Source organism: Pipistrellus hanaki (assembly GCF_964339955.1).
Source record: "Pipistrellus hanaki genome assembly, chromosome: 14".
Lineage (NCBI taxonomy): Eukaryota > Metazoa > Chordata > Mammalia > Chiroptera > Vespertilionidae > Pipistrellus > Pipistrellus hanaki.
In genome coordinates this window covers 6,700,363-6,718,525 of record NC_140516.1, presented here as the reverse complement: position 1 = coordinate 6,718,525, position 18,163 = coordinate 6,700,363, and the positions used below count along the sequence as shown (strand labels likewise).

General features: G+C 45.2%; 1 protein-coding gene across 3 annotated transcripts; it reads right to left on the bottom strand.

The window, feature by feature from the left end:
• Positions 1-343: 343 nt before the first annotated feature.
• LOC311632553 (uncharacterized protein) lies at positions 344-17,886 on the bottom strand. 3 transcript variants are annotated; one of them, XM_084904201.1, is made up of 6 exons: positions 17,766-17,886; positions 17,300-17,462; positions 15,931-15,988; positions 13,529-13,664; positions 13,157-13,252; positions 344-2,463 (listed from the first exon to the last, which is right to left on the bottom strand). In XM_084904201.1, the coding sequence occupies exons 3-6, from the start codon at positions 15,985-15,987 to the stop codon at positions 377-379; spliced, it is 2,376 nt and encodes a 791-aa protein (XP_084760327.1). In that variant the 5' UTR covers position 15,988; positions 17,300-17,462; positions 17,766-17,886; the 3' UTR covers positions 344-376. The 3 variants fall into 3 exon arrangements, with proteins under 3 accessions (XP_084760327.1, XP_084760326.1, XP_084760328.1); XM_084904200.1 differs by having other exon boundaries at positions 17,389-17,462; XM_084904202.1 differs by lacking the exon at positions 13,529-13,664.
• Between the last annotated feature and the right edge of the window lie 277 nt (positions 17,887-18,163).

Genomic DNA, 18,163 nt, shown 5'->3' with positions numbered 1-18,163 from the left:
ATTACTACATTACATCTAAACAAAATTTTCAAACTATATGTCTCAAATTGACAGATTTCTCCCCAATATAAATCCTGACACAACCTACTCCAGGTTCAACCTGAATTTTTTGCTAAAAACTTTTATAAAATCAAAAAATCTGTAAGGTTTTATACCAGCAGTTACTTCACATTCAATTAATGTTACTTCTTAACAACACTATCCTCCTTTTGTTGCAGTCTATTAGTTTGTCCCACATCATCACTTTGGAGTAAAATTAGGCTAGTTTGTGGATGAAGGTTACTTTATTCAGAATATCAAGAGAACTTTCTCCACATCTGAACTCTCTGAGTTGTATTGGGTGCTGAATTGTGGCTCAACATTTCTAATATGCACTTCAATAATAAAATTTTCCTCCCATGTGTGTTCTCTGATGTACAATGAGGTTTGACTTCTGCGAGAAGTATTTTCCACACATGTTACATTCATAGGGCTTCTCCCCTGTGTGTGATCTCTGATGTTTAGCAAGGTCTGATTTTCGGTAAAAAATTTTCCCACATTCATTACATTGACAAGTCTTCTCTCCTGTGTGAGCCCTGTGATGCACTGTGAGGGATGATTTGTGACTGAATGATTTTCCACATTCATTACATTTATAGGGTTTCTCACCTGTGTGTTTTCTCTGATGTAAAATAAGTCCTGACTTCACACAGAAAGATTTGCCACACTCATTACATTTATAGGGCTTTTCATCTGTATGAGTTCTCTGGTGCACAATTAGAGCTGACTTGTGACAGAAAGCCTTTCCACACTCGCTACATTCATAGGGTTTCTCCCCTATGTGAATTCTGTGGTGCTGAGTCAGCTGTGATTTCTGGCAGAAGCTTTTCCCACATTCACTGCATTCATATGGTTTCTCCCCTGTATGTATTCTATTATGTTTTGTTAGGTATGATTTATTATAGAATATTTTCCCACATTCCTGACATTCATAGGGTTTCTCTCCTGTATGTGTTCTATAATGTTGAGAGAGAGTGGACTTATGGCTGAAGAACTTCCCACATTCAGGACATGCAAAGGGTTTCTCCCCTGTGTGAGTTCGCTGATGTACTGTGAGGTCAGACTTCAAGCAGAAGGTTTTTCCACATTTGTAACATTCATAAGGTTTCAACCCAGAATGAATTATCTGATGCCTGGTGAGTACAGACTTTTGGTAAAAAGCTTTGCCACATGTATTACATGCATAGGGTTTGTCCCCTATGTGAGTTCTCTGATGTTGTGTAAGATGTGACTTCTGACAGAAAGATTTCCCACACTCAGGGCATACAAAGGGTTTCTCGCCTGTATGAGTTCGCCGGTGCACTGTGAGATGTGAATTCATACAGAAGAACTTCCCACATTCGTAGCATTCATAGGGTTTCAGACCTGTGTGTGTTCTCTGATGTTTAGTGAGATCTGACTTCTGGTAAAAAGTTTTCCCACATGCATTACATCGATAGGGTTTCTTCCCTGTATGTGTTCTCTGGTGTAATGTGAGGGCTGACTTGTGACTGAAGGCTTTCTCACATTCATTGCATTCATAGGGTTTCTCCCCTGTGTGTGACCTCTGATGTTTAGTGAGGTTTGACTTCTCCCAAAACTTTTTTCTACATTCATTACATTGAAAGCTTTTCTGTCCTGTATGTATCCTCTGATGTCGAGTGAGGTGTGACTTCATCCAGAAAGTTTTCCCACATTCATTACATTCAAAGTGTTTCTCTCCTTTATGAGTTTTCCGAAGTTGTGAGCGGTATAATTTCCTCCTGAAATTATTTCCATTTTCATTATAATCACAGTGTTTCATATATGACCCATGAGACTTTAAAAGTGTAGAATTCACACATAAGGATTTCCCACAAACACTAAGTTTATAGTGATTTTCCTTTAAGGGCATTATCTGATGTAATAAGAAGGATGGGTTCTCACAGGATGTTCTTCCATATTTGTTATATTCACAGTCATTCCCACCTGTGATTTGTCTCTTGTGCATATTAAATATTGCCTTTTCAAAAAAGGCTTCTTGATATGTGTTTAATTCAGAATTTTGCTGCAAAGTTTGAACCTTCTCATGTTGAATAGGGTCCTCATTATGACTGAAAGTTTTCCCATTTTTTAAAAATTCACTTTTCTCTCTAGTATGAGTTTTCTCGTGTATAATATTGAATAGTAACTTTCCACGAGCATTAAATTCATCAGTCTTCTTTCCTAAGTAGTTTTTCTTATTGATATTCAATCCAGAAATACAGTTGAAACTCATTCCACATGAGTCATACTGACAGAGTATTTTTCTGGAAGTAAAAAAATCTGTATCCAAGTTATATGGTTTTTGTATTACATTACTTTGTTCTTTAATTAGTGTTTTGTTATTCGTGAACACCAATTTCCACACGTGGTGAAACTGGTTGTCTTGGCTTCTCTCTGTCATGTAATCAGGTTTCCAGATGTCTAGAAATAAGAAAAATTAATCTTACACATAAATATTAGCACATTTCTTATGAATGTGACCTATATACAAATGCTTTATGTTGTAGCTGACTTTGATGTCTTGTTCACTCTCCAGGGATGAAAATAATTGTAAGTGCATATATTTTTCTATTTTGGGGTATTCGGGTGAAAAAAAAATAAATAAATAAAAAAGCTTGGAATAGTGGTAGAAGGGAGAGAAAACTAGCTATTAGAACACATACATTTTTTTCCAATGTCTGAGGAATAATAGCAACTGCTTAAACCTGAATCTTCCAGGTATCCTCCAAAAGAATGATGAGGATCTATATAATGAGAGCAAAAAAATTAACTATAGTAACCCATGACTTTAGCATAACTAGGATATACAGAATACTACTAGTGCAATCACCACTAAGTCAGGACATAAATATTCAAATATATAAAATCTATGGAAAAAGTTAGCTGGAGACTTTAGCAACCACATGCAAAATAAGAGACAGAATCCTATATAATAAAAGTGTGATATGCTAATTGACCAAATGGCAGAATAACCAGTTGCTATGATGTACACTGGTCACCGGGGGCAGATGCTCAATGCAGAAGCTTCCCCTTGGTGATCAGTGCATTCCCACAGGGAGGCACCGCTCAGCCAGAAGCCAGGCTCATGGCTGGTGAGCACAGCAGCAGTGGTGGGAGCCTTTCCCACCTCCACTGCAGAACAGTAAGGAGTGAGGCATCTTGGACTGCAACAGCCCCGGATTGCAAGAGAGATGTCTAACTGCCAGCTTAGGCCCAATCCCCGGGCCTAAGCTAGCAGGCAGACATCACCAGAGGGTTTCCAGACTGCTAGAGGATGCAAGCCAGGCTGAGGGACAACCCTCCCCCTCCTCCTCCCCCCCCCCCCCCCCCCCCCCCAGTGCACAAATCTCATGCACTGGACCTCTAGTTTAAACATAATTAAGTAAAAATAAAATTGCTCCCAGAAAGAAAAAGTCCCAGGTCAGTGGGAAAATGCTAAAATGATATTTTAATTCTGAGTGATAAGCTAAGACTACTGGGAAATCCAAAAGAGAGAATTAAGGAGACAAGAGATGAATGAAGTGAAGAATAAAACTATAAAACAACAAAATTACCTTAGAAAATAGTATTTAAATTACAAGGAGCTTGTTATGGACAGAATTATGCCCCTCCAAGTCCATATGTTGAAACTCTAATCCCAGATGTGATGGTATTTGAAGATAGGGCCTTTAGGGTGTAATTAAGATTAAATAAGGTCATAAGTGTGGAGCATTAATCCAATAGAAATGGTGTTCTTATTAGAACAAGAAGAAACAGCAGAACTTGCTTGCTCTCCACACGTGCAGAGAAAAGGCCATGTGAGGACACAGAGAGAAGGTACTACTACCTGCAGGCCAAGGAGAGAGGCCTCACTAGAAACCAAGCCTGCTAGTATCCTCATTTTGGACATCCAGGCTCGAGAACTGTCAAAGAATAAATTTCTGTTGTTTAAGCCACCCAGTCTGAGGTATTTTATTACAGAAGTCCAAACATAAAAATAAGTAGACAAATAGAAAATCCAAAGAGAGAACAGATGTAACTGCAATTTTGATAAGTAAGCATTGGGGAGGGGGGTCATAAAAGCAAAAAAATGAACAAAAACAAAAGACAAAATAAAGAAGAAAACTGGAGAGAAAAAATGTTCTGGATAAAGAAAGCAGTCTGCATTTTTTAAAATGTTAAATGAAATTATATGTATGTATGTATGTATGTGACTGTAATCCCTAAAAAGAGAAAACAAAACAATGGAGTAAATCTAGTATTAAAAACAATAATCTAAAAAAAACTCCAAAAATAAAAGAAGACCTGATCCACGTACTCAGAAGGACCAACATGAGCCTGGGAAAGCTGAATTGGAATAGTCCTCTCTAAGGTATACCTTAATAAAACTACTACACCTTAAAAATTAAGAAAATGCCCTCTGGGCAAAAACACAAAGTTTCAACAAACAAAAACACAGGTTTGGCAATAGACTTCTGTCACCAATAAACAAAAGAAAGATCACTGGAGCAACATTTTCAAGAAATAAAAAAGTAGAAGGCAAGGGTTTTATGTCCAGTCACATTACCCTTTAAGCATCAAAGTATCAGAAAAAGGCAAACTAGGTTAGATATTCAAGAACTTAGGTAATAGTGTAATCATGAAACCTTTTAGAAGAGAATAAACTTCAAGCAACCAAGATTTGATAGAAATCGCTGCCCCTCCCCAAAAAAAAAATTGAGTACTGAATATATTTAATTGTAAATGTAGATCTAAGGCCAAAATAAAAATTAGAACAGGACAGAAAATAATATGTGAGTGTTATATGTTCTATTGAAGCAAAAATAATGCAACTAAAAAAGCTTTAGGAAGATAAAAAAGAGGAAATAAGAATAAGTTCAAAGACAGACGCATAAATAACAGTCTAAAAGTTGTTACTAAAACCTGAAAAATAAATCGAGGTTTAAGTAACAAAATAAGCAACTAAAGCAAATGTAAGAAATATCAATATAAAAGTAACTACTGGAACAAAAACGTCAAAATCTGCTAACTTTTTTCTCTAAAAAGAACGAAGACACAAAATAGAAAAATTCAGTAAATGTGATATACTCATTAAATGTAACGATATGACAGAAGTGAGACTAAACAAGGGTCATATCGCCGAAACCGGTTTGGCTCAATGGATAGAGCGTCGGCTTGGGGACTGAAGGGTCCCGGGTTCGATTCCGGTCAAGGGCATGTACCTTGGTTGCGGGCATATCCCCAGTAGGGGGTGTGCAAGAGGCAGCTGATTGATGACTCTCTCTCATTGATGTTTCTAACTGTGTATCTCTCTCCCTTCCTCTCTGTACAAAATCAATAAAATATATATTTTTAAAAAATAATAAAATAAACAAGAGTCATATCAATAATTGTAAATGGGCTTAACTCGCCAATTAAAACAATTTTCAAAGACAAAACCCAAATTTATGCCGTAAAGGCTAAACAACCTTATAAAAAAAATGATTCAAAAAGCCTAAAAACAAAGGAATAAAACATATTGTTCCAAACAAATGAAAACAGAGTAATTTGATGCCAGGAAGGAAAAAGAAACACTTTAAAGTGCTAAAATCCACAACTTTGCATCGATAAATAAGTTATGAGAGTCTAGAGACCAAACAGCATTCATGAAGCAGAACTCAGAGAAGAGAGAAAAATAGAAACACACTAAAAGAAAAAAGACAGATCAAAGCAAAAAATGATGGATAGAAAAGACAACTATAATAATATGACATGTATTATTAATCCATATCTAATTTTAAATATCAAAACATAATAAAAACACACAGTAGTTTTATGTCAAGTGCGTAGGAAACATTAACAAAAACTGACAGAGATAACATACTCAGGCAATAAAATAGAAATTAATAAGAAAGAATGAGCTTCCCTCTGAGCCTACAAACAACTATCTAGTAATCAGCTCTCTGGTGACAGGGGAACACAAACCAAAGCTGAAGAAGTTCTAAAATAAAAATAAAACTAATAAAAAAGTAAATAAAACTAGAAAAACATATGAAAAGCAGCTATGCTCACGATACCTTCCATCACATGTTCAGGAATCAAAAGACTTCATTGTTAACATGAAATCATTGCAAAATTGATGTAAAAATTGAATGCAATCCCCAATCAAATCCCAGCTGCCTTTCTGCAGAAACTAACAAGCTGATCTAAATATTCCTGTGAGGGGGTGTGGGGTTCCTCAGGCAATGCTGCATCCTGGGCCTCCCAAAAGCAAGGAGCATGGGAAGCTGAGGACTAGGGACATCTTATTCTGCTCTCCCGGCTGCTGGGCCTTGGAGCAGAGCAGGTGGGCCTCCTAGGATCTGAGCCAAGCCCTGCATGATCTCATTTTGTCTCCCGCCTAACTGCGGGGTGGGGGTGGGACAGCAGTGTCTGCCAGAGAAGCCATTACCAGGGAGACAGACAATCCCCAGAGAGGAAAAGCGATCCTCCCAGTCACAGTACTGAGGAGGCCAAAGCCAGAAAGACACCTGTCGTTCAAGCCTGTCTGCGTTCAGATTTGCCAGTGGACATTTCTTCTCAACATTCAGGGAAGCACAGAGACCCCAGGCCCTCTGCCTGGCCTGAGAAAGGTGCAGGGGTAAGAGGCTGGAGGTGGAGAGGGCCTCATTTGTCCCCCACCACCTGGGGCCCGGACCTCAGCTGGGTTGAGTTTCATAGACCTGTCTTCCTGTTCCCTTTGAGGAGTTCAGGGCAGCTGGGGTTGAAGGTGAGGGGAGAAAAGAGACTGATGTGTATTAAAACCTTTCTGTTCCAGCAGCCCCGGGGGCTGAGACAGGGATGTGGTCTACAGGAGACTTATTTTATTGCCTTAGCGAGAAGGTGGCAGTATTGAGCTTGAAGCCCAATCTCTGGGCTCCAGGTCCCTTTCTTACACCTGTGTGCCTGGGGCCTGAGCTCTGGGCTTTCCAGCAATAAGTTAGTAAATAAATAAATAAATAATCATGTGAAAATTCAAGGAATTGAAAATGATCAAAATAATCTTGATAAAAAGGTATAAAGTTGGAAGATCCAGACTTCCCAATTTCAAAATATGCTACAAAGCTACAGTAATCAAAACAATGCAGGGCCCTGGACAGGCAGCCAGCCCAGTTGGTTAGAGCGTCATCCACACTCCAAGGTTGCAGGTTCCATCTCCATGAGGGCATGTACATGAATCAACCAATGAATGTATGAATAAGTGGAACAGCAAATTGATGTTTCTCTCTCCCTTTTCTCTCTCAAAAACCAATAAGTAAAATTAAAAACTAAAAATGACAATGCAGTGCTAGCATAAGTATAAGTCTATGGAATAAAACTGAGAGTCCAAAAATAAATTCTAATAAATACATTCAGTTTGTTTTAAATAAATGTGACAACACAATTCAATGGTGAAAATATAGCCTTTTCAACACGATGTTGAGGCAATTGGATGTCTACACACAATACAATGAATATAAATCCCTTCCTCACACCATACACAAAATGGGTCACAGACCTAAATGAAAGAACTATTTACTTTTTAAAATACAGGGGTAAATCTTTGTGTCTGCAAGGGAGGGCAGTTGGGGGCGATCAAGCCTGCAGGGGAGGGCAGTTAGGGGTGACCAGGCCGGCAGAGGAGGGAAGTTGGGAGTGACCAGGCCTGCAGGGAAGGACAGTTGGGGGGAGGGGGGTGGACCCAGGCCTGCAGAGGAGAGCAGTTGGGTGGACCAGGCCTGCAGGGAAGGGCAGTTAGGAGTGGCCAGGCCTGCAGGAGAGGGCAGTTAGGGGCAAACAGGCTGGCAAGGGAGCAGTTAAGCATCAATCAGGCTAGCAGGGGAGTAGTTAGGGGGTGATCAGGCTGGCAGGCAGAAGTGGTTAGGGGCAATCAGGAAGGCAGGCAGGCGAGCAGTTGGGAGCCAGTAGTCCTGGATTGTAAGAGGGATGTCTGACTGCCAGGGATCGGGCCTAAACGGGCAATTGAACATCCCTCGAGGGGTCCCAGATTCTGGGCTGAAGGACACACACCCCCATGCACGAATTTCATACACTGGGCCTCTAGTTGTGAATAATGCTGCAATAAATGTGGTAGTTCATTCATCTCTTCAATATCCTGTTTTCACTTACTTTGGGTACATACCCAGGAGTTGACTTGTAAATCACAGAGTAAATCTATTTTTTTATTTTTTAGGAACCTCCACACTGTTTTCCATAGAGGCTAAACTGATTCCATTTCCTCCAACAGTGCACAAGAATTCTTTTTCTTACACATTCTTGCAAACACTTGCTACCTTTTGTTTTCTAGATGATAGCCATTCCAACAGATGTGATATGATATCTCACTGTGGTTGTGATTTGCATTGCCTTGATGGTTAATGATTATGAGCATCTCTTCGTGTACCTGTGGCCATTCGCGCCACTTTTTTAAACTCATTAAGAGACATTTCTTTTCACTAATATACTCTTAGCTCTTAGAAAATGACTGGCGGGAGGTGGGGAGGCAATGGTTGGATAAGGACACATGTGTAATACCTTAATCAATAAAGAAAAAGAAAAATTAAAAATAAATCACAAGGAAATACCACTACATGCCCACAAGTGTGGCTTCAAAAATGAGTAAGACACTCCTGATGTTCACCAGAATGCAAGACAATTGCTGATGAAAAGGTAAATTATTTCAACCACTTTAAAAATTCATTTGGCAGGAGGATCCAAGATGGCTGCTCGGGTAGACACCTAGCCGCAGCAGCTCACAACAATTTCAAGGGAATACAACTAAAATGTAGAGTGGACATTGCCCAGAGCTACAGGTAGTCGACTGACTGAAAACTCTACAATAGGAAGGAGGGAGAAAACCAGAAGGAAAATCAGAGGAGCTGAAAAAAAGCCTAAGGTACGGAGACATGCGGCGCGCTCGCACGCACGCGCGCGTGGAGAGGTCGCAGCCGGAGAGGAGGAGAGGGCTGGGTGCTGCCTGGCGTTCCCTAGCAGGAAGGAAATAGAACCCCCAGCCTGGGCTGAACCCCCGAACCGGCAGCGCTGAGCCCCAAGTTATGGGCCAGACCCTGGGGACCCAGGCTCCGGCAGGGGGAGACAATCCCGGGGGACGGCGAAAGGCGGGGCCCCCGGAGTCACGCGCACATGGTGCGCAGAGGACTGAATGTTGATCCTGATGCTGGATTACCCTAGCCGGAAGAAACAAAGCCTCTGGCGGCGGCGCTGAGCCTCAGTCCAGACCGCCCCGAACTCCAGGTCTGGGCCAGTCCCTGGGGACCCAGGCTCGGGCAGGGGGAGACGGGGCTGTGAGGTGGAGTCCTGGGAACGCGGCGAAAGGCTGAGCCCCCGGAGTCGCGCACACTGTGCGCAGAGGACAGTCTGTTGACTCTGATCCTGGACTCCCCTAGTGGGAGGGAGAAAGAAAGCTCCAGACTGGAGGAACGCGAGGAGGAGCAGGAGCCCCTGCCAGACACCGGCCAGCCGGGCACCAGCAAGGAGCCGGGCGACGGGGCCCCCAGGGGGGGGTGGTGCCCCTGAGCCTTCAACTGCTGAGCATGGGCAACGGAGCCAAGGACAGGGGCTGCTTCCTGGGCGGCGCCGACCCCGGCAACAGGCTGGAGCAGCGCGGGAGCCTGCGGAGAACAAAGGGGTGCCACAGGCAAACCTGCTGAGCTCCCAGGACAAGGAGGAAGAAACCTAAGAAGTTCTCAATGTGAAGAAATCAAGTGAGAGCAAATGATAGTAAAATTACTTAAAAAAGAATACAAAGAAGATCTTGAAAAATCAAAGACTAAGTCAGAACTCAACGCACCAGCCAACATTGCAACATAAATGCGTTTTTGTGTTTTTTTTAAAAAAGAAAAAAAAAAGAGAAAAAAGGGACAGAATGTTGGAACAGTGGCAACCAGGCCTAGAGTGGCCAGGCACAAGGCAGTGGCAGCTGGGCCCGGAGCAGCAGTGGCCAGGCCCCAGAGCAGCAGCAACCAGAACAAGAGCATCAACGGCCAGCACTGGAACAGCCAGACCTGGGGCAGTGGCAGCCAGGCCTGAGGCAGAGGCGGCCAAGCCCAGGGTGGCCAGTCCAGGAACACCCAGACACGGAGTGGCTGGGCCCGGAGAAGCCGGGCCCAGAGCAGCCGGGTTGGGAGCAGCCAGGCCCAGAACAGCAGTAGCCAAGCACGGAGCATCCAGGCTGGGAGCGGCCAGGCTCGGAGCAGCCGGGTCGGGTGCGGCCAGGCCCGGAGCAGCGGCTGCCAGGCTGGGAGCGGCCAGGCCCGGAGCAGCTGGGTCTGGTGTGGCCAGGCCTGGAGCAGCGGCTGCCAGGCTAGGAGCGGCCAGGCCCGGAGCAGCAGCTGCCAGGCTGGGAGCAGCCAGGCCCGGAGCAGCCGGGTCTGGTGTGGCCAGGCCCGGAGCAGCGGCTGCCAGGCTGGGAGCGGCCAGGCCCAGAGCAACAGCTGCCAGGCTGGGAGCGGCCAGGCCCGGAGCAGCGACTGCCAGGCTGGGAGCGGCCAGGCCCGGAGCAGCCGGGTCTGGTGCGGCCAGGCCAGGACCAGCGGCTGCCAGGCTGGGAGCGGCCAGGCCCGGAGCAGCAGCTGCCAGGCTGGGAGCGGCCAGGCCCGGAGCAGCCGGGTCTTGTGCGGCCAGGCCAGGAGCAGTGGCTGCCAGGCTGGGAGCGGCCAGGCCCGGAGCAGCAGCTGCCAGGCTGGGAGCGGCCAGGCTCAGAGCAGCAGCTGCCAGGCTGGGAGCGGCCAGGCCCGGAGCAGCCGGGTCTGGTGCGGCCAGGCCCGGAGCAGCGGCTGCCAGGCTGGGAGCGGCCAGGCCCGGAGCAGCTGGGTCTGCTGCGGCCAGGCCCGGAGCAGCGGCGGCCAGGCCCGGAGCAGCCGGGTCTGGTGCGGCCAGGCCCGGAGCAGCGGCGGCCAGGCCCGGAGCAGCCGGGTCTGCTGCGGCCAGGCCCGGAGCAGCGGCGGCCAGGCCCGGAGCAGCCGGGTCTGGTGCGGCCAGGCCAGGAGCAGCGGCTGCCAGGCTGGGAGCGGCCAGGCCCGGAGCAGCAGCTGCCGGGCTGGGAGCGGCCAGGCCCGGAGCAGCAGCTGCCGGGCTGGGAGCGGCCAGGCCCGGAGCAGCCGGGTTGGGTGCGGCCAGGCCCGGAGCAGCGGCTGCCAGGCTAGGAGCGGCCAGGCCCAGAGAAGCAGCTGCCGGGCTGGGAGCGGCCAGGCCCGGAGCAGCAGCTGCCGGGCTGGGAGCGGCCAGGCCCGGAGCAGCGGCTGACAGGCTGGGAGCGGCCAGGCCCGGAGCGGCCGGGACCAGAGCAAACGGGCCAAGAGCAGCCGGGTCGGGTGCGGCCAGGCCTGTAGCAGCAACAGCCAAGTCCACAGCAACTAGGTCGGGAGCAGCAGTGACCAGACCCGGAGCAGCTGGTTGTGGAACGAACCAGAGCAACAGAGGCCAGGCCCGGAGCAGCCAGGCCCGAAACAGCTTGCTCCTCGCCTGTACCTGCCCACGGCTGCCTCTCAGACATGGCTGGAAACTTTTGCGGGAACTTGAGGGTCTGCTGAATCAAGTGATGAAGGCTTAGATCTGGATGTGTTGAGTTAGTATAGCGCTGGGGTGTTGATCTGTGAGTGCCTTGGGTGGGGCCTGGATGAGGCTGGTTGATCTATTTGAAAATGTCTTTTGTGTGAAGTGTATCATTGGGCATGTGGAGGTATTATTGATATGAGAAAATGCTAAGTAACAGATTTACTATCTGAAAAGGGATTTACTATCGGGGAAAGGGAGGGAGGAAGAGACTGAACATAAACTGTGCACCTATGGATGAGGACAATGGGGGATGGGAAGGGGGCAGAGGGTGGGGTGGGAACCTGGTGGAGGGGGGAAGAAATGAGGAACCTTTGTAATAATATGAACAATAAAGATTGATTTAAAAAATAAATAAATAAATAAATAAATGAAACATAAAAAATAAAAAAAAAATTCATTTGGCAGTTTCTAAAAGTTAAGAAATATGCACATCTAACCTAAGGTTGAGTTAATCCTACTACATACTTTTATCCAAGATAAGAGTTAAGTCCACAAAAGGTATATGTACAAGAATTTTACCCATAATAGCAAAACAGAAAAACGAAAACAATTCAGGTTTCCATCAGCAACGGAGTGGATAAACAAATGGGGATCTATCATACAGTGAACAGTTATACAGCTGAATCTTAGACACCACGGTGGCTGAAAGAAGACAGACAAAAAAGTACATCCTGTAAAATTTCATTGGTCTGACATTCAAGGGCAAATGCACCTATGGGTAATAGAGATCAGAACCATGAGCACACCTGGCAGGGAAGGGACTGCCTGGGGAGAGAGAAGAGGGGTCTTCTAGGATGATGAAAATAGCCCATGCTTTTTATTTGGCTGTTGGTCACAGGCATATAAATATATAAAATTTCATTGAACTATATACTCTAGATTTGTATGCTTTATTTTATATGTAAAAATTTCAAAAATAAAAGATATTAAGTAAAAATAAAGAAAATGACTGGCACATGGCATGTACTCAAAAATTATTTGAGAGCCCTAGCTGGTTTAGCTCAGTGGATAAAGCACCGGCTTGCGGACTGAGGGGTCCCAGGTTTGATTCTGGCCAGAGGTGCATGCCTGGATTGAGGGCTCAATATCCGGTGGGGGGCATGCAGGAGGCAACTGATCAATGATTCTCTCTCATTATTGATGTTTCTCTCTCTCCCTCTCCCTTCTTCTCTGAAATAAATATATGTACAAATATTTTTAAAATTATTTGAGAAAAAAAAATGAGTGTTTAAAAGAATGCCTGATAACAGCAGGAAAGTAGGGCAGTGGAGGTAAGCTGAAATTGTTCTGAAAAATATACAGTAACTAAAATAAACAATGTAAAGATGGAAATGGGCAAAAATTAGAGTAAAATTCAAAAAGTAAATTAAAAAAGAACATTTTTTGTGAGAGTGATAGCTGGATGTTTGATTCATGAATCAGCATTCTCAGTCATTTCCAAGGATTGGGACCTCTAAAGAGGTATTCTTGAAAAAATATTTCCAAGTTGTCAACCTCTGGATTAACTAAAGGGAAATAACAGATCCCTCAATATCCATCTGTACGGTACACACTAACTCACCTGGAAACCTCTGGCTTGGGAATTCCTCCTCCAGTATCCATGGCTCCTCTCCTTGCTCCAACCTGAAGATCACCTCTGGTTTGGTAAAACAATAGCCTGTAAAGTGAAATAATTTAGGACTTGGACCGGGAAGCCTAGACGTCGGGAACTCTAAAAGGGGAGGAAGCTTCCGGAGCTGGTCAATGGAGGTGCCATGAACATTTTACTGGAGAGGTAAACACAAATATCTTCCTGGTGCCCACAGGTGGTCAATCAGCATTGATTCCTGAGTTCTAATCGTAACTATCATTAAACTCTATAGATTGTCCCTGTGCTTCATGATTGGGAGGATTTTAAGATGCCGTTCAGAATTGCCTAGTGAACAGACCTTACCCACTGCGACAAGGTTGCTGTAGTTCTCCAGCATCACCTCTCTGTACAGGGCCCTCTGGGTGGGGTCCAGATGCTGCCACTCCTCCTGGGTGAAGCCCACAGTCACATCCTTAAATGACACTGATGCCTGGAATTTCTGATCAATGTGAAATGTTCAGAATTAGGTAATGTGGAAAAAGATGTATGGAACTAATCCTTAATTTGATTACTGTTCAGAGATGAGCAAAATGGTTTGCATACCTGGGTTGTTGTGTATTTGCTCTCCAGTTGGGGAGCGTAGGGAAGGCAACCGACCGATATTTCTCTTTCACATTCATGTTTCTCTCTCTCTTTCTTTTTCTCTCTTGCTCTTCCTCATTCTAAGCATGTCCTCAAGTGAGGATTTAAAAAAATAATAAAATTATATCCTTTCATCACCTCTCTCTTAAAGATACCAGATTGATTACAGTACTAAATATTAAAACAAATTTGGTATTTTTAGACAAAATACTGGGAAATTTCATTAGGCACATGGGGTAAGGAAAATAAGAATAAAAAACCTGAAGACACAAAAGGATATATCACAATATAAAAGTTTCAGAAAGCATACCATTAGGTTAAAAGAAAAAAAATCATACTGAGAAAAGAGAATTTTTACAAAACTCAGTAGAATACCTGAAAAGCCATAAAATTATGACAGTTTCACAACTTCAATGATCAGACACAAGAAAACTAAACAGTGATGTTTTCCATATATTAGTGTAGAAATAATTTTTATATCTGGAGAGGAAGGAGGAAAAGTAATATACCTAATCAATAGTAATATACCTAGAAAAATTAGAAATCCTCAAATTCTACAATTCAAAAACTACACTAATAAAAGAGTAAGATGCAAATTGACCTTACCTTCACAACACCCACCACCCAATCAGGAGTAAGTATACAAATTTACCCAACAAAGATTTGCATATGCAGGCACCTAGTATCTAGGGGCGAGGCAGGACAATTGTGTCCTCACCATGGCGACGACACAGGTGTTCTGCACCACCCCAGCCACTATGGGCCTCTGGGCAGCATGGGAAGGTGGAAAGGCAGCTCTGGGCCAGAGTGAAGGCAGTGCCAGCAGCCAGGGGAAGGAAGGCCCATTCTTGCACGAGTCTTCATGCATCGGGCCTCTCGTATTAATCATAAGACCCAAGAGCAGTGATTCTCAAACTTAGTAGGTGTCAGCATCCCATGGATGCCCTATTAAAACATGACCACTGGGCCTTGTCCCAGAATTTCATAAGAATCTGGATTTCAAACAAGTTTCCAGATTATGCTGCTGCTTCTGGTCAAAGAACCTCACTTGAGAAGCACTGCTCAAGAGTCTGGAGATAAGTCTGCATTTGTGCAAAGAGAATGAAAAGGATGTTCACAGCAACATTATTTATATTACTGAAAAATAGAAATTACTTAAGTGTCTACCAATAAAATAGAATATTTAGAATACAGTGTTGCCATACCATGGTGAGTTGGGAAAAAATGTGTATCTTATATCCATTAAGATAATTAATATATTTTTAAAGCACCCAAAAACAATAAACTCTATTGTTCAACTATCTACCTATTTCTTCAACGAGATATAGAGATAAAATGAAAAGACTAATGAACAAGGATGAAAACTTAGAACTAAAGGAGGGACACGGTGAGAAGACTCCAAAAGAGGGCCGTCAGCAGAGCTGTATGAGAAGAAGACAAAGGAGTCGTTCCAGGAGAAAGTCGTCAGCAGGGTAACGTAGCTGTTGTTCAAGATAGATAAGTGCAGTTAAGTCACTGGTGACCTTCGCCTGAGGAGGTTCTAAAAAGTGGAGAGGAAGAGCCAAGGCAGAATGCTACGAGATAAAATTTGACTGTGAAACCCAGAAACATTTACTGGAGAACCTAGCTTTTAACCATTTGCTGCATGCCTTACATACACAGCCCAACTAAGATTAAATAGTTATGAAGAGTTTTTACAATAGGCATGCAGGCCATTCATTCCTCTAAAGTTTAGAGTCTAAACATACCAGGTTTTATGCTAGGAACAAACAAGGCCATCATAAAACTGACTGCTTGAACCACCTCTTGGACCCTTTTGCTTCCAGTGAGGAACAGATTGAGGCACTCATTGGGTCGTGAACAGAACTCACCTGTATCCAAGTACCTCCCTTTCTACCATGCTTACCAGAAACATCAGAGACACACTTACAAGTCAACCTGGAAACTCTAATATATTTTAACAATCTGTATAAACCTACAGCCCAGTGGTGGGGATCTGATACTTTGCCTTTTCGGTGAAGTTTGACTTTTATCTATTACTGGTTTCCCATCTTAACATACGGACTCTTTGAAATCACACAAAGTCTGTTGTAAAATAAAGTGGACACAAGCAAACAACTTACCTGGGATTTGGTCATTTTCTGGCATTCTTGGAAAAGTGTAGGCAACTCTGAAGACATGCTGGGTTACAAGAAGAAGAATGGATCTTTAAAGACCTGGCCTGCCTGGCAGCTCCTGACTTCTCCTGCCCTGGGAAGCACACCCAATCCCCCAGCAGACAGGAGGAATGTCAATATCCCTTTGACCTGCACAAGGTAGAGGGAAATGGTGAAAGACAACCTATTTGGCTCAATATAATCATACTGGTGCACGGATTCCTGAACATTGAAAGGAAATTAATTAGAAGGTAGCCGGGAGGGCAGGACCAGGAGAGATGGGCCTGACACACCCTAAGCCAACCTCCCTGAGGTCCCTCCCTGTCCTCTCTGGCATTTGTGAAGTGAACAGAGTCCTTTTGGCAGGTGGGGTCCCTCAGCCTGGCCTGTGGGGATCCGGCCAAAACCGGCTCTCTGACATCCACCCAGGGGTTCTGAAGTTCGAGAGGGCACTCTACAAAGTTGCTGTCTTACAGGGTATGGAACGAAAACATAGGTGTGCAGTAAACCAGATTTGGGCCGACAGTGCCCCAGCGACAACATAGCCCACGGCTAACGGTAGAATTGTGCAGGGTGCTGAGGAATCAGGCTGCCTCCTCTCTGGTTTCAGGGTGCGTCACCCAGGAACTGCCACTGCCAAGTCACTGCAGCTCAGCAGCTCCTGCGTTGAGTGTCTGCCCCCTGGTGGTTAGTCTGCATCATAGTGACTAGTTGGATGGTTGAACACTTAGCATATTAGCCTTTTATATATATAGATAGTTTGGGGCATAAAATGTTTAGTGAGTTAATATAAATATTTGCTTCCTATGGATTTTTTCCCCCTGAAAATAAGACATCCTCCAAAAATAAGACCTAGCGCATGGAAAGATAAGACATCCCTTGAAAATACGACCTAGCGCAACTTTGGGAGAAAAATTTAATATAAGACACTGTCTTATTTTGGGGGAAACAGGGTAGTTTAAGTCTCCGTTGGTGTTCACAAAAAATTTAAATGACAAACCTGATTAAAATAAATAACACACCTAAGGAAGGAATATTGACCCTTCTCCAAACCTGTGGTGAAGAACACTGAGGGATAAGCTGTTTATCGATGTCCCTTATTACCATTACTAAATTATCTAGTTAGTGACTCCTAAGAAGGCTATAAAAAGCAGTGCTATTAAGGAAAGGTCTTTGTTTTAATTTATCTTTGTTGTCATTTCTCACGAGGATCTTTTATACAAAACTTCTTTCCCTTGTGTGGAAAAGAAGACAGTAAGTACTAGCTGAGGAGTCCGGAGATCTGGCTTTTAGTCTGCACCGCTAACAAAGCTGTCCTCCTGAATGAGTCACTAACCTTCGGAGGAAAAACGAGGCACAAAGAGCTGGTCCTTGAAACTTCTTCCTGAGTGCCAGTGCAGGTCAGGGCAGCGCCCCCGCACCTACCAGGACGCAGGGATGGGCAGACTGGCCAGCACCGCAGATCCAGAAGGGTACTTGGGACCCAGCAAACTGTCCATCTGCAGAGGAATAACAGAGTTAGCGGCGACAGCTGGGAGCCTTTCACCCCACACCCAGCTCCCCAAGGAAACCTTCATGCACACGCACACGCTCCTCCCGCAGCACCGCAGCACCGCGCCCTCCCTGCCGACCAGATGCACCCCTCGCGCCTCCCCGCTCCCATCTCCCGCTCTGCGCAGAGGTGGGTCACGTGGGGGGGTCCAGTTCCGGAGACGCCGGTCCCGCCGCCCTGGGGACCATAGCGCTCCTCCCAGGCGCTGCGCGCGAGCCCTTCGGTCCTCTTCCAAGCCTCCTGCGCTCACCAGGGCTCCCTCCTCAGGGGACACTGGCCCCCGAGATCGCAGAGACTCCGGGACCCCAGAACCGCCTCCTGAGCGAGGCCAGAGACAAACAGCAAAAGCCAAAGGCTACGGTGCAGGGGGAGAAGGCGGGCCTAGGCATGCGCAGAAGCCCCGCACGCTGAGCCCGGGCCTCCCGTCGGGTCCGCGCTGCAGCCTCGGGGATGGGCGGGAGTGCCACCTCCGCTGGGGAAGTTTGGGGCGGTCTGGATAGCTCCCTGGTTCCGTCACGGGCTCCCCGAAACGTTACGGATAACAGCTAGGTTCTCTGTGCAGCCAGTGTGCAATGCGGACACAAAGCTGCAAGGAGAGGCCACCTGCGTGTCAATTTCACTTTTTCAAATCCTGGCAATGCAGTGGAA